Source organism: Bolinopsis microptera, chromosome 5, assembly GCF_026151205.1.
Source record: "Bolinopsis microptera isolate Bmic1 chromosome 5, MBARI_Bmic_1.0, whole genome shotgun sequence".
NCBI classification, from domain to species: domain Eukaryota; kingdom Metazoa; phylum Ctenophora; class Tentaculata; order Lobata; family Bolinopsidae; genus Bolinopsis; species Bolinopsis microptera.
In genome coordinates this window covers 18,236,156-18,254,493 of record NC_087076.1, presented here as the reverse complement: position 1 = coordinate 18,254,493, position 18,338 = coordinate 18,236,156, and the positions used below count along the sequence as shown (strand labels likewise).

The 18,338-nt window shown below is 39.1% G+C and overlaps 1 protein-coding gene across 6 annotated transcripts in view; it reads left to right on the top strand.

Annotated features, from left to right (window-relative positions):
• Positions 1-17,034, top strand: part of LOC134816172 (membrane-associated guanylate kinase, WW and PDZ domain-containing protein 1-like) — a 41,876-nt gene extending 24,842 nt beyond the window's left edge. For 4 of the 6 annotated variants that reach the window (XM_063824943.1, XM_063824947.1, XM_063824944.1 and 1 more), the window contains 16 exons: positions 11,113-11,223; positions 11,363-11,496; positions 11,664-11,802; positions 11,922-12,065; positions 12,239-12,355; positions 12,523-12,868; positions 12,989-13,137; positions 13,282-13,416; positions 13,562-13,957; positions 14,074-14,327; positions 14,454-14,702; positions 14,861-15,099; positions 15,223-15,345; positions 15,455-15,653; positions 15,820-16,040; positions 16,150-17,034. In XM_063824943.1, coding sequence (XP_063681013.1) covers positions 11,113-11,223; positions 11,363-11,496; positions 11,664-11,802; positions 11,922-12,065; positions 12,239-12,355; positions 12,523-12,868; positions 12,989-13,137; positions 13,282-13,416; positions 13,562-13,957; positions 14,074-14,327; positions 14,454-14,702; positions 14,861-15,099; positions 15,223-15,345; positions 15,455-15,653; positions 15,820-16,040; positions 16,150-16,316 — 3,123 coding nt within the window. In that variant the 3' untranslated portion in view covers positions 16,317-17,034. Of the gene's footprint in view, positions 1-9,982; positions 10,276-10,533; positions 10,887-11,112; positions 11,224-11,362; positions 11,497-11,663; positions 11,803-11,921; positions 12,066-12,238; positions 12,356-12,522; positions 12,869-12,988; positions 13,138-13,281; positions 13,417-13,561; positions 13,958-14,073; positions 14,328-14,453; positions 14,703-14,860; positions 15,100-15,222; positions 15,346-15,454; positions 15,654-15,819; positions 16,041-16,149 lie in introns of those variants that run through there. The other 2 variants (XM_063824946.1, XM_063824945.1) reach the window with 2 other exon arrangements.
• The last annotated feature ends 1,304 nt before the right edge of the window (positions 17,035-18,338 follow it).

Below are 18,338 nucleotides of genomic sequence, written 5' to 3'. Positions count from 1 at the left end.
TAATTGTAGTATACGTTGTGTTGTTATCCGTTAACTGTGTTGAGCTACAATTTATAATGCTAACCTACAACTGATAACTAGATAATCGTCTCAACTCCGCACGTGTGAGTCAATGCTCTGACCACATGTCGATTGTCGGTGAGTTAATCTCTGAACTTCACATTTAAGCTTCATGTTAACGCATCACACCTGTATGAAGTATGTGACTAAAATGGCTCAGAATAAAATGATCAACTTTCTTTGTTTCGTCTTAACTCTGAGAGAGTGTACATACTAATTACCACTATACCACTATCAGATGGTGGTGAACATTACTCATTAGGTTACTCACACTGAATGATGATAACCTGGATTATAGTCCAACTGCTTGAAACAAAGTAAACTATAATTGACGATACTTTAATTTACGTTTCCTATGATGTGATGTAGGATTCAATTTGTGACATTTGTTGAGGTAATACTTATAACTGGAAACGTTATTTGTCTATGTAAATCAGGTGTGTTTCAGTTTTGCCCCGGAAGCAAAAAGTCATAGGTAAGCTAAATATAGCAAATGTGTAATGCTGTTGCTGCAGCGTATTCACATTATATCAACAATCGAGTGGTCAAGTGGTCGATGGTTAAAGAATCGTACGTTCTAAATTCTTCAAAAAAGTACTGAAATCAATACCATTGAATTGATCAAGGCCCAGGACGTGCCAACTTTTAATACTGAATTACTTACCGTTAATAGGGCCTTTGTCTAAATAATTATTCAGAGCATACCTCATTATCTCAGACTATACAATCAGAGATGGACAAAGGCCTCGGCCGAGCATATCTAATATGTTGATGCGTCCAACCCTAAACCTAACTCCAAACTTAAAATCATTCCTGAAAGCTTAACCAGGTTCATTAATTAACCCTAATACGGTTTAAAGGTCTAAATCAAAGTGTAACCCTTATTTTAACCCTATCCTAGCCCGTCAACTATATGTTATGGGTTCAGTACGCGGATAATAAATTATTGAGATGAGTTGGCGTCGTTGAGCTGGCCTCGCTTGTTACCACTTACCACTTACCACTGACCTAGTATTGTTATAATGTATGATTATGGTGATACTGAATCGTACAACAGTCATTTTACATAAAATACAGGTAACAATAAGTTGATGTTGTTGTACAATTCACGCAGTTGGTGCACTGTCCGTATCTGTGACACTGTCCGTATCTGTGACACTGTCCGTATCTGTGACACTGTCCGTATCTGTGACACTGTCCGTATCTGTGACACTGTCCGTATCTGTGACACTGTCCGTATCTGTGACACTGTCCGTATCTGTCAGTATCTCAGACACTCAAAGACTGCAGCTAGTATCGTATATATTGGAAGTATCTGAGATCTTGTGTAACACTTACTTGTCTGTTACTTACGTCGATAGTTTAAAACTAACGTAAATAGTTTAACAGTTATTAATATTGACAGTTTACCACGTTCTTACAATTAGTAAGTGATACGCTGATATAAATTCCATTTCATTGAACGAGCAGGTGTGAGAATTTGTAATTTGAGTCGCGTTATTTATTCCTCATGGTCGTGGTGATTTTAAAATACTAAATAAAAATAAATAAATTTAAAAGGCCTTATTTTGTATATCAGCTGCGCCTGGGAGTCCGCTTCAAACTCTAACAACGGTTAATATTCTTACGGAACAATATACAACACACGATTAAGTGCCATCTGAGGTGTCGAATATACGATGTTATGCAGTTATGTTATCTCAACTACAATAGTTTGACAGTCCTGACTATTGCCGTCATTCGTTTGCTGTTCTAAAATCCGTCATTCCGAAATATTATCTCACAATTTTTAGTGTGCGATTAGTCGATTACATTGGGAGATTGGGCCAGAACATTTAATTCAAAGTGTCACAAAGTGTCAATCCCATTGCGAATGATCCGAGACATAATTGTCGCATCTTGATGTTATTATCAGTTTGCCAGGCGGTGAAATCGTCTCTCGTAATGTTAGAGTGAGAATTACTGAAACTTGAGTACTAGTACCAAAATGAAAAACAGGGCCCATTTCGTGAACTCGCAGGATGGTTGGTGACTGTCCTCGTATTTCAGTTGTAAATGACTTTTTTAGCCGTTACTTCAATTGTAAATTATTTAATCACTTTAACTTCAACCGATGGCTCTCTTTACAGTTAAAGTAATTTATTAAGGTTTAAAGTTATTTTCGTTTGTCATTGGTGGCGTCCATTGTCATTATTAGATTACATCCCCCTGCACCTATTTTCTTTGCTGTGATTTGTGATTATTTACCGGAGTTGACTGTTTATTGTACGGGTCGTTTCTCAGTGCTTACCTTCTCACAGACCAGTTTCAATCCCATACCTCATATTATGAACCATTTAGACACCAACTCTAAGGACTAATGTCAGCTCCTGTTTCATTTGATACTATGATTGTAAATTAAGTTCGTGATATATTAAGTACTAAATTCAATGCTATGGAAGCAGCTTTAACGCAGCTGCAACTCAAACTATCAGACAGATTAGAAGCTCCTCCCCTCACCCCTACCTTAAACTTGTACAATTCGTGCACCTGTCCACTTGTCATGCTCCATATTATACATTGTTTACTCTCGTATACTCCGGGGATATAATAAGGGATATAGTAGGGGTTATACTGTGAGGTAACATCCCCTGGCTGCTTACCCACCGTGACCAGGGCTACTGTACTCACTGCGCTATCTAGTTACCCACATGGATATTATGACACAGCACGTGGACATTGTGACACAGCACGTGGGTGTTGTGACACAGCACGTGGGCGTTGTGACACAGCACGTGCTCATCGTTACCGCGTTTGTTATTATAACGTGAACTTCTAGATAATGCTGTATTATATATATAGTGAATAGTGATATGGTTAAAATGGCTAAGGAGGGAGTGCACTATATTTTATAGATACTAAAGGTCTAAACAATAGAGAAGTACACTGCAGGAGGGCGGGAGGCCACATGGGTCTTTCTCTATTGCACTATTGTGTCCAACATAATAATAAGAATGTGAGTTTGTAACATGCAACCTAGACTGGTCCTGGCAGCGCTTAAAATTTATGTAGCCTGTCTAATGCTGTTGTAACTTTTCTTCTTTGTAGTAGGACTCTTGCTGTAGTATAAAATTCTCCCAGAATACTTCTTAATACGTCAAGTGATTGTATACCAAACCATTCATTTCTTCCCCAAACTTGCACATTTAAGCCTTCCAATTTGTGTTCATTTGGAATTATTACGTTTTTGTACTGTAATATATTGATATTTCCATGCTGAGTCTAGCTTGAATGATATAATTGTACATCTTCTTTGGGAATTGGGTATAGTTTAATGTCGAAGCGTGTAATAGATGTTAGAATTTATTCATTTTATATAAAGACACAGTAAGGCAATGTAATGTAATAATGTTTTGACTGTTTTTCAGCCCGCAAATGAGCTTATGTTGTTCACTCATATCAGTCACAATGCATTGTCTAATAATCGATTTATTTGTCATATTTTTACTTAATTTTTTCTTACGCCCATTGTTCAAACAGTTTTCGTCATTTTTTGGTTAATTCTTAGATTTTCGTTTCAAAGGCCTACATTTAAACAAACAGCTAAGTTAAAGAATATTGTGGCACATGGTTTCAAATTGCTTGTCATCAGCCAATTTACCCAAAGTCGTCGGAAATTATGTTGGAAATACTTCAAGATTGTTTCAATTTGCAAATTCCGTCTGACAACTATTCTTTAATAAACCATCAATTTTGCTAATTACAGTTGATTTATGATTATCGTCAATTATTTTTGTGACGATAGAAATATTTATCACTAAAATCAGTTCACTTCTTTGTTATTTCCCCGATGTGATATTCCTGATATTCCCAGCTATTTAAGGAATGTTTGAAGTGGACGTATCCAACAACACAGATGTGACCCTATCTCTCAACCTGTCCCCCGCAAAATACTGGTTCATTCTACTTTACCACGTGCTAATAACGCTACTCTCTCTGATCGGCAACTTCCTCGTGCTCTACGGAACCCACAGATACAACGCTATCAATATAGACGCAGTCAGCCTGATCTTCATTAAGTACCTGGCAGTTACAGACGTCTCCATAGCCCTCATCTCCTGTGTTCCAACTCTTATCACCCTGGTCACCAAACAATGGATCCTGGGGGAAGTTATGTGTTTGGTTCTGGCATACCTGATCTACATACCGGGCATAGCTCAAGCGTTTATCATAGTCGAGTTCACGCTCTACAAGCTTATCCTGCTGCTGAGCCCGATGGCAAGTTTAGCGAGCGAGTGGTCGGCGGGGAAGATGAGTGCCACGTTTGGTATCACCTACCTGCTGACTACAGCACACACTGTGTGTTCTCTGCTGATAGCGCGCGGCGCAACATACCATCCCGCCGAGCTGACCTGTTCTATTAACAAGGAGCGTCCTGAGTTTGCCATATACGGGGGGATATCAGTCATTTTGATATCGTTCGTACCCTCGATACTGATTATAATTATTAACATTGCTCTACTTATTATAGCTGGGAGGAGCCAGAAGAATTGCCTCCCCAACATGCCCAGTTTCCGGGCTATAGTCATAACACTGAGTATTAGCACGATATACGTTATCTCCACCGTTCCCAAAGGAGTGATGAACGTTATAGTAGCACAACACAAGGTCCCACCTAACTGGCTGATGCTGTTCCAGAAGGAAGTGTACTTCCTGAACACTGTCTGTAATCCTATTGTTTACACTGCTGTTAATACAAGGTTCAGAGGGTTTGTTATGAGGCGCATGAAGCGTAAGATGAACCACGTGACTATTAATATAGCTGATCAGATCGATTCTGCGAGAATGATTAGAAAATCAAGGACAAAGACAGCTGAATCGTTAATGCAGATGAAGAAAGATTGGGCTGAAGGAAATGACAGTGACTTTGAGACTCCTTGCTGACTGATGAGGCGTTTTATCTTGAGATCCCGTTCACAGATGGTTAACAGATGGTTAACAGATGTTTTTCTATTATTTCTATTACAGAATTATACATAATATTATAAATCTTATTATATCTAAAAAATGTTTTATTAGTCATGTTAATTTCTCTGTTGACATATTTAGTCTGAGATAAGTTATTCACAATCATGCTTGCGAGTTAGTCATTATTGTCAGTCTAGTTTTTAAAGAGTTAGTGTTGAACCTAATTAATTTGAACTATATTATTTAGTAAGCAATCAGGTATTTAACTCTCTCATAACTAGTGTCTAATTACAACTCATTTGACCGCACCTCATTACTTTTCGTCTGACTATCTCATATTGTTTTAACTTTTTGTATGCACCCCACCTCCTGAGGTGACGGTCACATTTTAATATTTTAATATCGTAATTCTTTATTTTGTTTCTTCGAACATGACGGTTGCGTTTCTGTGTAAATATCGGAACTTCCACTTCGGCTCTTTTTTATTGGTAAGAGTAATTTATTATACAGATATCAAAATTAGTAATTCGTTTCTTTATTGAAGATGTATCTTGAAATTGTATCAAAAGTTGTACACTGCCAGTTATTATTGCATAACTTATGTCACATGGAATGTGTTAAAAACTTTATTTTGAGTTGCTGCTTACAATGATGAATGCACATGATGTTCATTTGTCATGTACAGTTGTGACGCAAATAATTTGAAGTATTGGCGTTATCAAATCATGGCTCATATGTATATTGATCCACGCCTATGAGATTAAACTTTCCATATAACGGTTATTGCATGTAGACTGTAGAGTTGCAGAATTAACGGTTAATTTTGGACATTTCACAAAGTGGAATTTTGACAGATTCTTCTTGTATTATAGAACTATCTTGTCATGGAAACCGGAGGAGTGGCAACTGGCATTTAGTTGGCATATAATTGGACAGAAAACAAATGATGTAATGAAGAGCTATTAAGGAGGGAAGGTTGGTTGATATTCCAAGTTTGTGAGAGTACTTGAAGTGGGTGATATTTTGTATAAGGAGGCCCTTAACATGTTTCCGGTCTTCCCACTGGTTACGTCAATTGAGTATTTGTTCTGCAGGCTATTAACTCTACTGTAAATCAAAAATAGCTATCCTATTATTTACTTTTTTCTACAGAATTGTTTCCCTTTCTTGAGAAGGTCAGAATATCAAATTTGCAAAATAATCGTTTCGCCCTTCAATTTTTTGTCATTGGTTTGCGTAACGCGCGAAACAAATTATATATTGTAAGTTTGATGCATTGTATGCCCACAACAACATTTTGTGACGCGCGCGGCGCGAATGTTAGGTTCGTTTGTTGCAATGTTGCATGCACTCCGCATATATTATATACGCATGGTTACTTCCGTCTCCAAGTTCCCAAATAAAATACTGAACAGTGAACCCCTCTTCTCTGATTTACAATATGGTGGGAACTTAAAAGGCACTAACGACCATAATAATTCAACATGCTGCCAAGTTTAGTATGAGCTTAAGAAGTCATGAGCGAAAGGCGGTTTGTGTTACCGGTCGTAAGCTCTGTTGAGACTTATGACCACAAATCTGAATGACAAAGTGCTAAGGCATGATGTCTTATGTCCCGAAGTCAATGGAGTTGAAGGGAGTTACAACTATTTAATGCGAATCGTTTCAACGATTTACCGACATTACTGTTACTTGTTAGGGTCTTTATTTTCACAGATATGGATTTACAGACACTCGTTCTCATTCTTACGTAAATTCACTCCAGGATCTTTAATTTGTAATACAATCGACGAGCGAGACGAGGTTCAGTGTCTGACTTCCGTTTATGCTGTTCAGTGTTCAGATAAAAACGTATCTATATTGATAATTATAACACCTGTCAGACCCATGCTATTTTTAGAAATTATTGAACAACTCAAAATCGGTTGAAGTATCGTGAAATATAGTTGGAGTTCATTCCCAATCGTTTTTCTGTGATTCACAACATGTCACTAGTCACTGTTTTACAGAACACTGAACAGTCACCCATTATCCCTGGTGCATTAAGACTACACTGCTTAGTAATGACATTAGACATCGATAAAATCTGCAAATGAGAAAAGCTGTCGGTAGAAATCTTAGTGGACACAAAGTAGTCATGGTAACTTTGCATTGATCTAAAAATAGGGCGAAGCTTTAATATGGTTGCCAATCACTTCCATTATTCCCAATAAGGTGATTCAGTCTCGCCCTCGACGTCTTTTTATACTTTTCGTGGTACGAATCACCCATTTGTTTACCTTTTTTCGATACGCCACATTTTTCGAAGTGGTTTTCTATCGAATTTATAAACAAGATGGTATGGTGCGGTGCAAAGTTTCACTTTACCCTTGTGCATGTAAGTAATCATTATAAATATCTGGAGCCTTCAATAAAATTTTATATCGAATGGGAAAGATTGACAACTTTAAATCAATTTAAATTTATGGGTTTGCACTGTCATTCCTATTTGATTTTGGATACCGTTCTCAGTTCTGCAGGAACATATTCTGTGCATAAAGATACTCCCGATCCCGTTTTAATAACGCATATTTAAAAATCCCGTGAGTTTAGTGGAAGAATTAGCCGCATAAAGGCGGGAATAAAATCTGCGCTTACCAGCTGCTGACACGTTTAGAGAGTTAGAGGACATTGTTTAGCGTATACAATGGGTGACAATTGCCAAATTTCCGCCTCATCTGTGTTTATTAACAAAGTAAATAGTTAGCTGTTTGTCCTACCCTCTGCTTGTTCTATCTTTTATCTGTTCCTTTCGTTCCCGCTGTTTTTAACGCCCTCTTCACTGTTGCTTATAGTTAAGTATCGTTAGTTCTTCATGCTACAACACTGTCTTATCGTGAACAAATAGTCTGTTCGCCTACATTCTTCCGTGCCTATTCTTTGTAATTTCCCTCCAGTATCCGTCATATTCAATCAGGGATATTGGTTCCATAACCGACAGATAATACTTATTATATAAACAAAAGCTCTAAGAAACAGATAGTAAACAAAGTAAACATTTCTGTCCCCTAATCTTTCTCAAACAAAAGTCATGCAATTTGCATACTTCTCCATTTAACTCTATTCTGAGCAATTAACGTTAAATAGTCCAAATCACATAAATTATTTAACGATAATTTTCGGACACTAAGGTCGTGTAGAATCAGTGAGAAAAGGTTTGACTGCGGTCTTCCACGCCGCCCTTGAAGCTGTAAGGTGTTGACAGCAAAAACAAGCGACGAATAGGCTGGGCCATCTGTAGGCCCACGCAGTACATGTCCGAGGATCCTCCACCGACTACGAGCCACTTTAGCTGACAATGGTTCGCTATTGCAGCGTTTATACAAGTTCTTGTTGGAGATGATGTGAGGGTATTTGTAATTCAAAATTGATCGCAGATGACGTCTGTGAGCAATATCTAGTTTTTCCAATACTGATTTAGGGGCAGCCCAGCAAGATGAATTGTACATTAAAACGGATACTACCAGAGCCTCATACAACAGAAGCCTCTTGCTCAGAGGGATCTTATGGTTCCAAGCTTTCTTGTATTTGTTAAACGCGGCATATCCCAGACATATCCTTCTAGAGATGTCCTCCTTACTACAAAGCATGGAGCCAAGCGTGATACTCTTTCTCCAGAGCTCGTTCCCTGCAATTGGCTTACCCTGATCGTCTTTAGCTCCCTTTTCAGCTAAGTACACATGAGTGAAATCAGTTTTGTCTTCGTTAACGAAGAGATTCCAATCTTTAAGGACTTCTGTTGCAATAGGCAACAGCTCCCTCAAATTGTCTTCATCTTCATCATTGAAGTCGATATCATCAGCATACTCACTGTCAAGTGGAAGACCAATATCGGTGATAGGTGGGTTAGGCCTATTCGTTGCAGTTTCAAGCCTGTTACGGAGGTCGCGCAAGGCACCCGCTAAGACAAGTGTGAACAAGCATCCAGACAGACAGTCACCTTGGAATGCACCGAGAAAACTCTGGAATTCAGCAGACAGTGTACCGTTGATGTTGACTTTGAGCTTGGTGTTGGAAAGCAAAAGTCTTACCAAACGGACTTCGTCATCATCACAGCCACACTCAACAAGAAGATCGAGGATGGTAGATCGTCGTATAGTGTCAAAGGCACTAGACATGTCGATCCCCATACGATGGTATTCCCACCTCTTCCTCTGGACAACTGATAACATCACACGCTGGCACCATACAATGTCAGCACATGATCTACCCTGCTTGTAAGCACATTGCCATGGACCAGTGAAGGCATTGACTTTATTCTCAATTCTCTTCAAGGTTGCCATTGAAAGAATCTTTCTAACAGCATTTGAGAGAGTGAGGGGTCGTAGATTCTTCACTGGACCAATGGGCTTATTTGGCTTCTGTAAGGGGGTAATGTTTGCCTGTCCAATGGGGTCAAGGTAGGAATTGGTCTCGAAGCTTCTATTGATAATGTCTGCAAAACGTCTGTGTACTGATCCAGTAGAATACTTGAGAAGCTCATTAGGAATCCCATCTGGGCCGTTAGCTCGACCATTTTTGAGACTTCTAGCAGCTGATCCGATTTCTTCACTAGTGAATGGCTTAACTAGTGGGCGAGGAGGTCCTACAAAAGGTTCTAAAGGTGCTTCATCACGAGTAAGTTGTTGCTCAAGGTACTTAGCAACTACGGCAGCTTTACCAGTGTCTGTTGCAATATTGCACCCTTGCTCATCATGAACACCAATACTAGAAGGGGCTTTACTTTTAGGTAAGTTCAGGGTTCGAACAGCTTCAAACATTTTCTTACTATCTGTTGTTGAACTGATGGTATTACAGATAGCATTTATTACAGATAGCACTTATTCTCTACTGAAATTCGTGCAATATTTGAGATCGAGCAATTTGGTTATTGTCCTATATTCTTTGTCAATAGAGAATTCAGGTCAATAGCGTATACAAACTTGACCGCTGTTCAAGGAAAACGGTCTGGCTAAGTAATAAAACAATTCCAAGTTTTGAGAGATGTTCTCTAATTAGACCTTCCTCTAACCCTTTAGTGTGTCACGTGTCTCTTACCAAATCACCTGATTGGCTCCCCATCACCAGACATGTTTTTGGACACCTATTAAAACATCTTCTGTAATTAAAAGACCTCCCCATCATATTATTATCATCCTCTGGTATTTTGTAAATTGTTGTTTATCCACGGGATCGACTGTTCTTGCCATGCCATTTTTTGGTTCATTTCGAAAGAATGTCAGGCGCTGGGTAAGTTTTGAGGATTATTTGTTTAATTGAGAATTGAGGCTGTATTTTCAGTACTGGATTTTGAGAATACGTTCTTATTGGTTGCTTAGATTGGGACATATCGCTGTCCCTGATATACAGATAACACGTTTCTTGCAATTGAAAAAGCAGCCTCACTTCTCCTAAAACATCTTTCTAACACTTGATTAAGTGTAAGTTAAGTAAATGTAAAGAAAGTGAACACTCCAACACTAGATGCCTCTACAATCTACATTCACTGCCACAATCACCGCACTATTCCTTCATTCGTTTGTTTTACTAGGAGTTTTCTTGAGGTATACTATTCGAGTATGCTTCCCAACGGCTAAATTTTCGGAACTATGCTACTTGGGGATATCATATCCGGCTCTGTTATATCTATTTTGATCTACTGGTTTAGGGAACATATACCGACTTTTCTGGAGTATTTTGGGTTATTCATTGATCGGCTGACGTTGATGTTGATCGAAAGAGCACAAAATAGAGAAGAGCTGTTTGGAATTGGAGCTGGAGTTGATGGGACTGTGTGGGTTGCTGAAGGGGATGTAGTTACTTTAGGAGGTGGGGAAGGTCCGAGTGAGGGAGCATTAGAGGTATAGAGTGGGTCAGATGTTACAGCTAGGATGCTGTATACATTTACAATCAATTAACATTCATCATTTTATTGAGACCGAAATACGACACCTAGCTTACATTTTTACGACTTCTAGTCTACACAGACACGAAATGATAACGATCACAATACAAATCAGACACTGACAATGATTCACTGTCTACTGATCATATCATATTCTATTCTAACCAGGATTTATATTTCAGAGTACAGGTCGATTACTGGGAAGCAAAGAACAATCTGCACCATTTGTGAAAGAGCCCCCAACTACTTGCCATAAGGATGAAGTTCAGGAAACATTTGGAAGAGACCCCAGGGTCAGTTAAACCAGATTTTTTCTCTTGTTTGAGATATTGGAGAAAATGTTAGCATTAAAAGCGTTTTTTGTTAATGAAAATTTTAATCTTTATAAAGAGATTTAAGTGACTTTTTGGCATGACATAATCTTTGATTCAGGGTAAGAAGAGTGTCAAGATTATTCACGTGGAGAAAATGGACAGTGATTTGGGATTAGTATTGTCCGGAGGAAAAGGAGCTGGAGATGGAAACATTATTCTAGCTGACATTGTATCTGGAAAATCTGCTAACAAGTTCGTATCTTTACTTTTATTCTTGGCGACGGTTTTTTTCCCAAAAAACTTATTCTACTCTTAATTTTTTCCCATACCACGTTTTCCTAAATTCAATTTTCCTATCTCAAGTTTCCATGATTCTGACGTCTCAAGTTTCCATAATTCTGACGATTCTGTTACTTCAGGGACGGTAGATTGAGGGTTGGAGATGAGATTCTAATGGTGAACAGTGTTGGTCTGCTGGGTATGACTTTGTCTGACGCTAACAAGTCTATCAAGAAACTTCCTTACGGTCCTATCCGTGTCGTGTACTGCTCCAAACTGGTTAGTCGGCCTTGAAATTTAGATTTCATCGATTTATTTAAAGTCGATAAGAAAAAGTTTAATGAAATGTAAGTGACAATATATTCAATAGCTCAACCTTGAACATATTTCTCTATCAGGAAAGTCCAGCAACTACCCCAACTCCAGCTCCAAAACAACAGTCAGAAGATGTGACTCCTAAGGTAGAGTCGGAAATTAGGACTCTTCCTGATGGAGGCAGTGCAACAAGTTTCAACGAGACCGCATCTGCTGACCCAGTTCAGGTTTATACTCTTTAGAGATTTTTTGTTGCTGTGCGTTTATCTACAGATTCTTTTCCAGGAATTATGTTTTCAATTTGACTTTTGTTTTGTGAATCTACACACGTTGTATCCTGTGTATCCTGTGTATCTTGTGTCTCTTGTGTATCCTTATTCCTGACCTCTACACTCTACAGCGTGACAGTGTGAACAGAGGAAGTACAATATCTGATAGTTCAGGTATTGCGAGTCATGGAGGTGATACTGAGTCCCTCTCTCACACTGATAACCTAGTCACTATCACACTTGTCAAGGTAACTCTTTTTTGGAAGCAATCAAATTTATAATTTATTTCCAGGGATAACTGTCTCGATATACACCGATAGATTAGGCCTTCAGGATTTAGATTCTTCAATAATTTATCTCATTTTCATGCGTTCAATCAAAATCCTAACTAAAATTATGATTCTTCACTCTTCAGGCTTCGAAGCGACCACTTGGTTTTACAATAGTCGGAGGTAAAGGCAGTGCCAAAGGTGACATTCCGATATATATAAAGAAAATACACGCCGACGGTGCGGCAGCAGCAGATGGAAGGTTGCAGACCGGAGACGAAATAGTGGAAGTCAATGGCCTAGCCATGGTCGGTAAAAGTCACGCGGAAGCATTAAAGATATTCAAGAGTGCAAAGAAAGGATTCCTGACGTTAGCTGTACGACCATACAAGGACAGCAGTATTCAGAGAAGTTCCTCCCTGTCTCAGTCTATGTCTCCAACTTGTTTTTCTCCTACTCCTTTCGCTGACCAAACTCTCGATGATGGAATAGGTAACAATGTTTGACTTTAAAATTGCTGTTTACTTTTAGACACTCTGGAAGATTCTTGATTTGATAATTTGAAAATTCTGCTTCAATTTAAACATTTCTCCAACTACCCACTTTTCTCAGGAAGTATGGGATCAGAAGTCCTGGACTCCACGATTCAACAAGATCCCCTTGAGCACGAGAGCACGTGCATTAAACTAGATTTCAACGCGGGCATGAGAATGGGACTGCGACTCCAACCTGCCATTTCCCCCTTCCTTGGGTATATGGAGGTAAGCCGAAATCTTGACAGCTTGAGAGTTGAGATACTCAATGAAACATTTTTACTTCTTCTCTCATTGTTGGTTAAAATCCGAATTTAAGACTGAAAGAACAGTCCAGCTTGATATCACAATTGACCCATGTTTCGTTTATAGGTAGCGGAAGTACAACTGGACCCTTATCCGTCTGATGACGTCACGTTGTCCAAAGGTCACGTGATAATGAGGGTTAACACTCGTGAGATGTTAAACGTTCCTGAAGACGAACTGCTTGATATTCTCAACGGTCTGGTGAGTCTATAAAGCAATGTTGATAAACTTTGATCTGAACACCAACTAAAGTTTAAGACTGACTTGTCACTCTTTAACTATACTGTATATAATGAGTTTTCACTCTGTGAGCTACTTATTTCGTGACTTACCACTTTCTACCCAGGTTGAAGATAGGCTAGCTATTGCTATCATGCTTGGTATTTACCCTGTTCAACCAAAGCTGTCACTGTCCTTGGAAACGAACTCTCAATCAGCGTCCCCTCTGACTACACCCACGGAGGCGCGCCGCAGCTTGGCCAGGACATACTCAGTAATGAGCGTATACTCGCTCCCTCCTCCGCCCCAGGAGTTGCTGGAAGATGATTACTACTCTGGGACCCTCACAAAGACATCTGCTCCTTCCACTGGAACCTTGTCTAATGGTCATAGTAATGGGGCTCTTTCTAATGCTGAAAGTGTGGGAGCCTTATCTAACCATTCAAGTGATGTTTCTTTTACGATATCTGTGACGGCACCTGCGACGCGAGGGCAGGCGACCGAGGCTGGAACTTCAACATCGGTGCGTTCTTTTCTTTTATGCATTATTTTGTTCGTATCATTCGATTATTATGACTCGTAGGATTCTGTTAAACCAGAGATTTATTTTCGTTCTTTCTAACTTGTAAATACCTCCAGAATCGCCCCGAGATGTCTAGCAACCCTGGCTCTGCTCCCTCAATCCCAGAAGAGAGGTATATTGCTATGTACCCCTCAATGGGAATGGATGTTAACTGGACTGGAGAGCGAGTTGAGAACGGTCCGTTCGTTGTGGAGTTTTTCAGAGACCACAAAACTCGGTTAGGAATGACGCTCTGTCTCAATGATGAGAATCATCTGGCTGTTAAGAATATCGAGAGTAGTGGAATTATCTACGCTGATGGCAGGCTCAGGTAATTAACAGAACAGATAAATAGATGAGGATTAGCAAATAAAAAGAAGATTTTAGAGATATTTTTGGTAGAAGTAATTACCCCAATCACTTAGTTATTATCTTAATTAACCTGTAATATAACCAGGTCGGGCGATGTTGTACTCGCTATAAACAACGTGCCAGTAAGCGGTCTCTCTTTCTACCAAGCTGCACAGCTCTTGAGATCCTGTAAAAACAAAGTCCAGCTCACCATCATTAATGCTACAATCCTGGACCAAAAAGTGACAGTGCCGGAGCCAGTGGTTAATCTTGAGATGTTAAGCAATATTACTGATGGGGATACCAACGCTGATGAAGTTTCAGCTATTTTAGAACAAGAAATACAGCGAGTCGAGTGAGTTATAAAATTATAAAATTGTCTTGTTCTGATAATTGCATTCACTCCCAATTTATTTAAGCACTTATTAAACCTATGATAATGATGCAGTTTGAAGGTTTAACATGTATTTTGTGATTCACGAGATAAGTTGGAGTAACCTTGTCCTTTTTCAGAGAGACAGATTCAGCAGACCCTCTCTACTCTGTACCGGACAAGAGACCTCCTGTACTGGATGCATTCGATCAACTCCACCAGGACATGACATTACAACTACCAACAATCCCAACTAGCAGTAGTCAATCAAGCAATCAATTAACTCCAGATATTGGCAGCAGACGAGATATGATTCTCAGTAATGCTGGAGAACAAGTAGTTACTGTTAACGTCACCAGGAGACCTAATCAAGCGCTTGGTGAGTCCTTATCTGGCGAGAAATCTCATTCCTATGGTTCTATCTGAATGGCATTCATTTGACGACTATTCATAATTTTTAAAGAAAAATTATTCAGTACAAACTACAATACGTTTATCTCAGGAGTAACAATACAAGGTGGAACAGACACTCCACTAGGATGTATCCGGATCAAGAGGGTGATTATAAGCAGTCCTGCTGCTGCTGCTGGAATCATCCCTAATGACATCCTCCTCAGTGTGGAAGGTAAGAGCTTTTTTACTTACATTTCTAGTTATGGGTTGAACTTTTAAGGGTTTTATAAGATGCTAATGAGAAATATTTAAAAAAAAACATTAAGTTAAATGTTATTCAGGTAACGATCTGACGAACTGTACCCATGACCAAGCATTGGAGATAATGAAAGATGCTCCGCTTGACACGACAATGGAACTGTCCCGATACTTTGGAAGGAGGGAGGATCAGGAGAAGAAACAGGGTCTTGACACTCAATCACTTTGTAGTGCCATGAGCTGGCAAACTGGAACTGAAAATGGGAATCATATGACTATGAGGTTTGTAAATTGTTATTAAAGAATAAGTTTTGATTTTCTCGTTACTAAAGTTCCTTTACTGATCAAATTGAATCACTAAATCACTGAGGTATAATTGAGTATATCATAACGATTAATTAACTAATATAAAGGAACAACTTCCAATAAATATTAATTTCCTTCTCAGAGCACCTGGAAGTTTTGCTCCCTCATTCTACAGTACATCTGCGAGTGTGTACCCTGGTACGTACAACTCAGTCGAGGAGCTGGCTCGAGACCACGTCTTCCCAAACGGACCGAACTCTAAAATGCAGATAAGACTCTGGAAGGGGCCTAAAGGCCTGGGTTTCAGTGTAGGAGGGGGATTGGGGACTACGCAACCTCCACATATCAAGCGAATTTATTCAGGTTAGTCTTAACATCTATACTGAATTTATTTATTTGGAAAATAACCCTCTAATGGAACGTTAATTTAAATGTAAATGAAACCCCCCTCCTAACTCCTCGGCCCCCTCAGGAAGTCCAGCACACAAGTGTGGTCGACTGATCCCCGGTGACGTCATCACTTCAGTAAACGGTGTGGACTTGTCCGCTCTGAGTCACGTGGAGGTGGTGAATGTTATTAGGTACATGCCCATGGGGGAGGTGGTGCTAAACGTGGCCAGACATCAAGCCACTAGGTAATAGAGAAGTTGGACTCTAGCCAGACCGGGCATCTTCTTCCGAACAGAGACATTTTCACGCGATTAGTCATCATAACTTTAATTACTTAGATGAGAATGCAGAGACACTGACTATTTGAATTTCAGTATTTAATTTTCAGTATATTAACTTACCTCTTTTAGCTTTAGGTGTTAGAATGTACATTGCATGACATTACCTCTGACTCTCTGACTAGTATTTTATCATTTTCTAATGTTATATTTAAACCTGACTCTACCTTGGGGTCGCTGGATGCCACCTTTCCATCACTGGCTAAATCCAGAGATGCTAGGGTAATGAACTTACTTAGGAATGATGCGTAACTTTATTTATTTTGATCTCCAGCTGTTGATGCTGATTTATTTTGTTACTTATTTGAGGTACTTGATCCTCGATTTCCACATTATGTTCTGACTTTTTTCATCAGACGAGATCTAATTGTTGATACAAAAACTTGCGTCAGTTTTGGGTTGAAATGACGATGTACAGAGTTTTAAAATAGATTATTTACTAATCGTAAATTATTTTTGGATTAAGATAAGTTTCGAAGAGAACTTAAGTTTTTATTCTAAAGATATTTACTCAGTGGTTTTGAGGATGTTTAACATTATAGTGAGTTTTAATTCAGTCATTTGAATTAACGTTTTACATTGTAATGTACCTTGTAATTAAATTCAATCTCTTATCACACAAAGAAAAAGATTTCGTCTTCATTGTAGTTGGGGTGCGCTCGCAAATGATGTGACCTTTATTTATGGAAATTATTAGAAATCCCCCACATCCTTACCCCGCAATATCAAATTTAGTACATTGAGATTAATGATTATGCTTCTGAAAATTCTGAAAATGATCAAAACCTCATCTAGTCTGAAGAAAGACTGAAACTGCATGTTGAAAGTGTTGAATACAGCGTGATCTAAATGACAAATTAAACTATGGAGATTATTGACATGATTGGCCTGGTAATCGCCAATTAAAGACTGCTATTTTGACAAAGTGTCCAAATTGCCCTACCATATGTTACTCCCTCTTTTGTTCTGGAACAGAATTAAATCAATCAGTCAATAGATTGACCTCTGTAAGTTCTTGCGAAGTGTTGGTAGTCTCCCAGATCGCTGATTGGTCAGGATTATATGCTCTCTGTGCGATTGGTTGTACGTGAGATTCAGCTTGTATTTTAGAAGGAAGCTTAAGTCGCACTGGACTGGGAAATTGGCAATATTTGGCAACAAAATAACAATTACCAACATGAACTGAGGTGCAGTCTCACGGTGCAGTGCTCTTCTCAAACTCCAACCAATGACAGTGTCGCATTTCTCCTTCTGAGCCAATCAGGTAGCCGGACATGGGTCACATGGTGTGATTAAAGCTGGAGTGTGATGTGGGAAGTAGGACCAGATTTTCACATCACCCGTTGATCGATTACCTCGTTAGAAGAGGAAATGATGAGGTTGTAAAATACCTTCTCCGGGATTGTTTACAAGACAGTAAGACCTCTCACTACAGTAGAGACCTCGTGATATATAATGGGACACTTAACAATCTAATTAGCCACTAATTGGTTCCTCGCTTCCCTCAAAGGAATGTAGCCTGCACTTGAAAACAATAAGCTCAATAACACTTGAAATAACCCTCGAGGGGAGGTAAATGATCGCTGCAAATACTTAAATACACGAATTGAAGGGGATACTTCATCGGCCCTAATTTCCCCGGCACTAATTTCCCCGGCCATAATTCAGCTTTTTATGTTTCAATAGGAACATCTAGTGCCGGAAAACAATATACCGGTACTGATACCACAAACCCTCATATGTAAATTATGTGAGCTCCGCGTTACTGATTATTTGGTCTATCGGGTATTTCTCTTCTAAGTATGAAGTATGTAAATCGTTCCCGCAAGACGCCCAATAATCCGAGTGCACTGTGCTAACATTCAGACCGATAAGGTACTTATAATGTTATGTCTAGCTCTGCACCGACAGATACCAGTACCTGGTACCACTT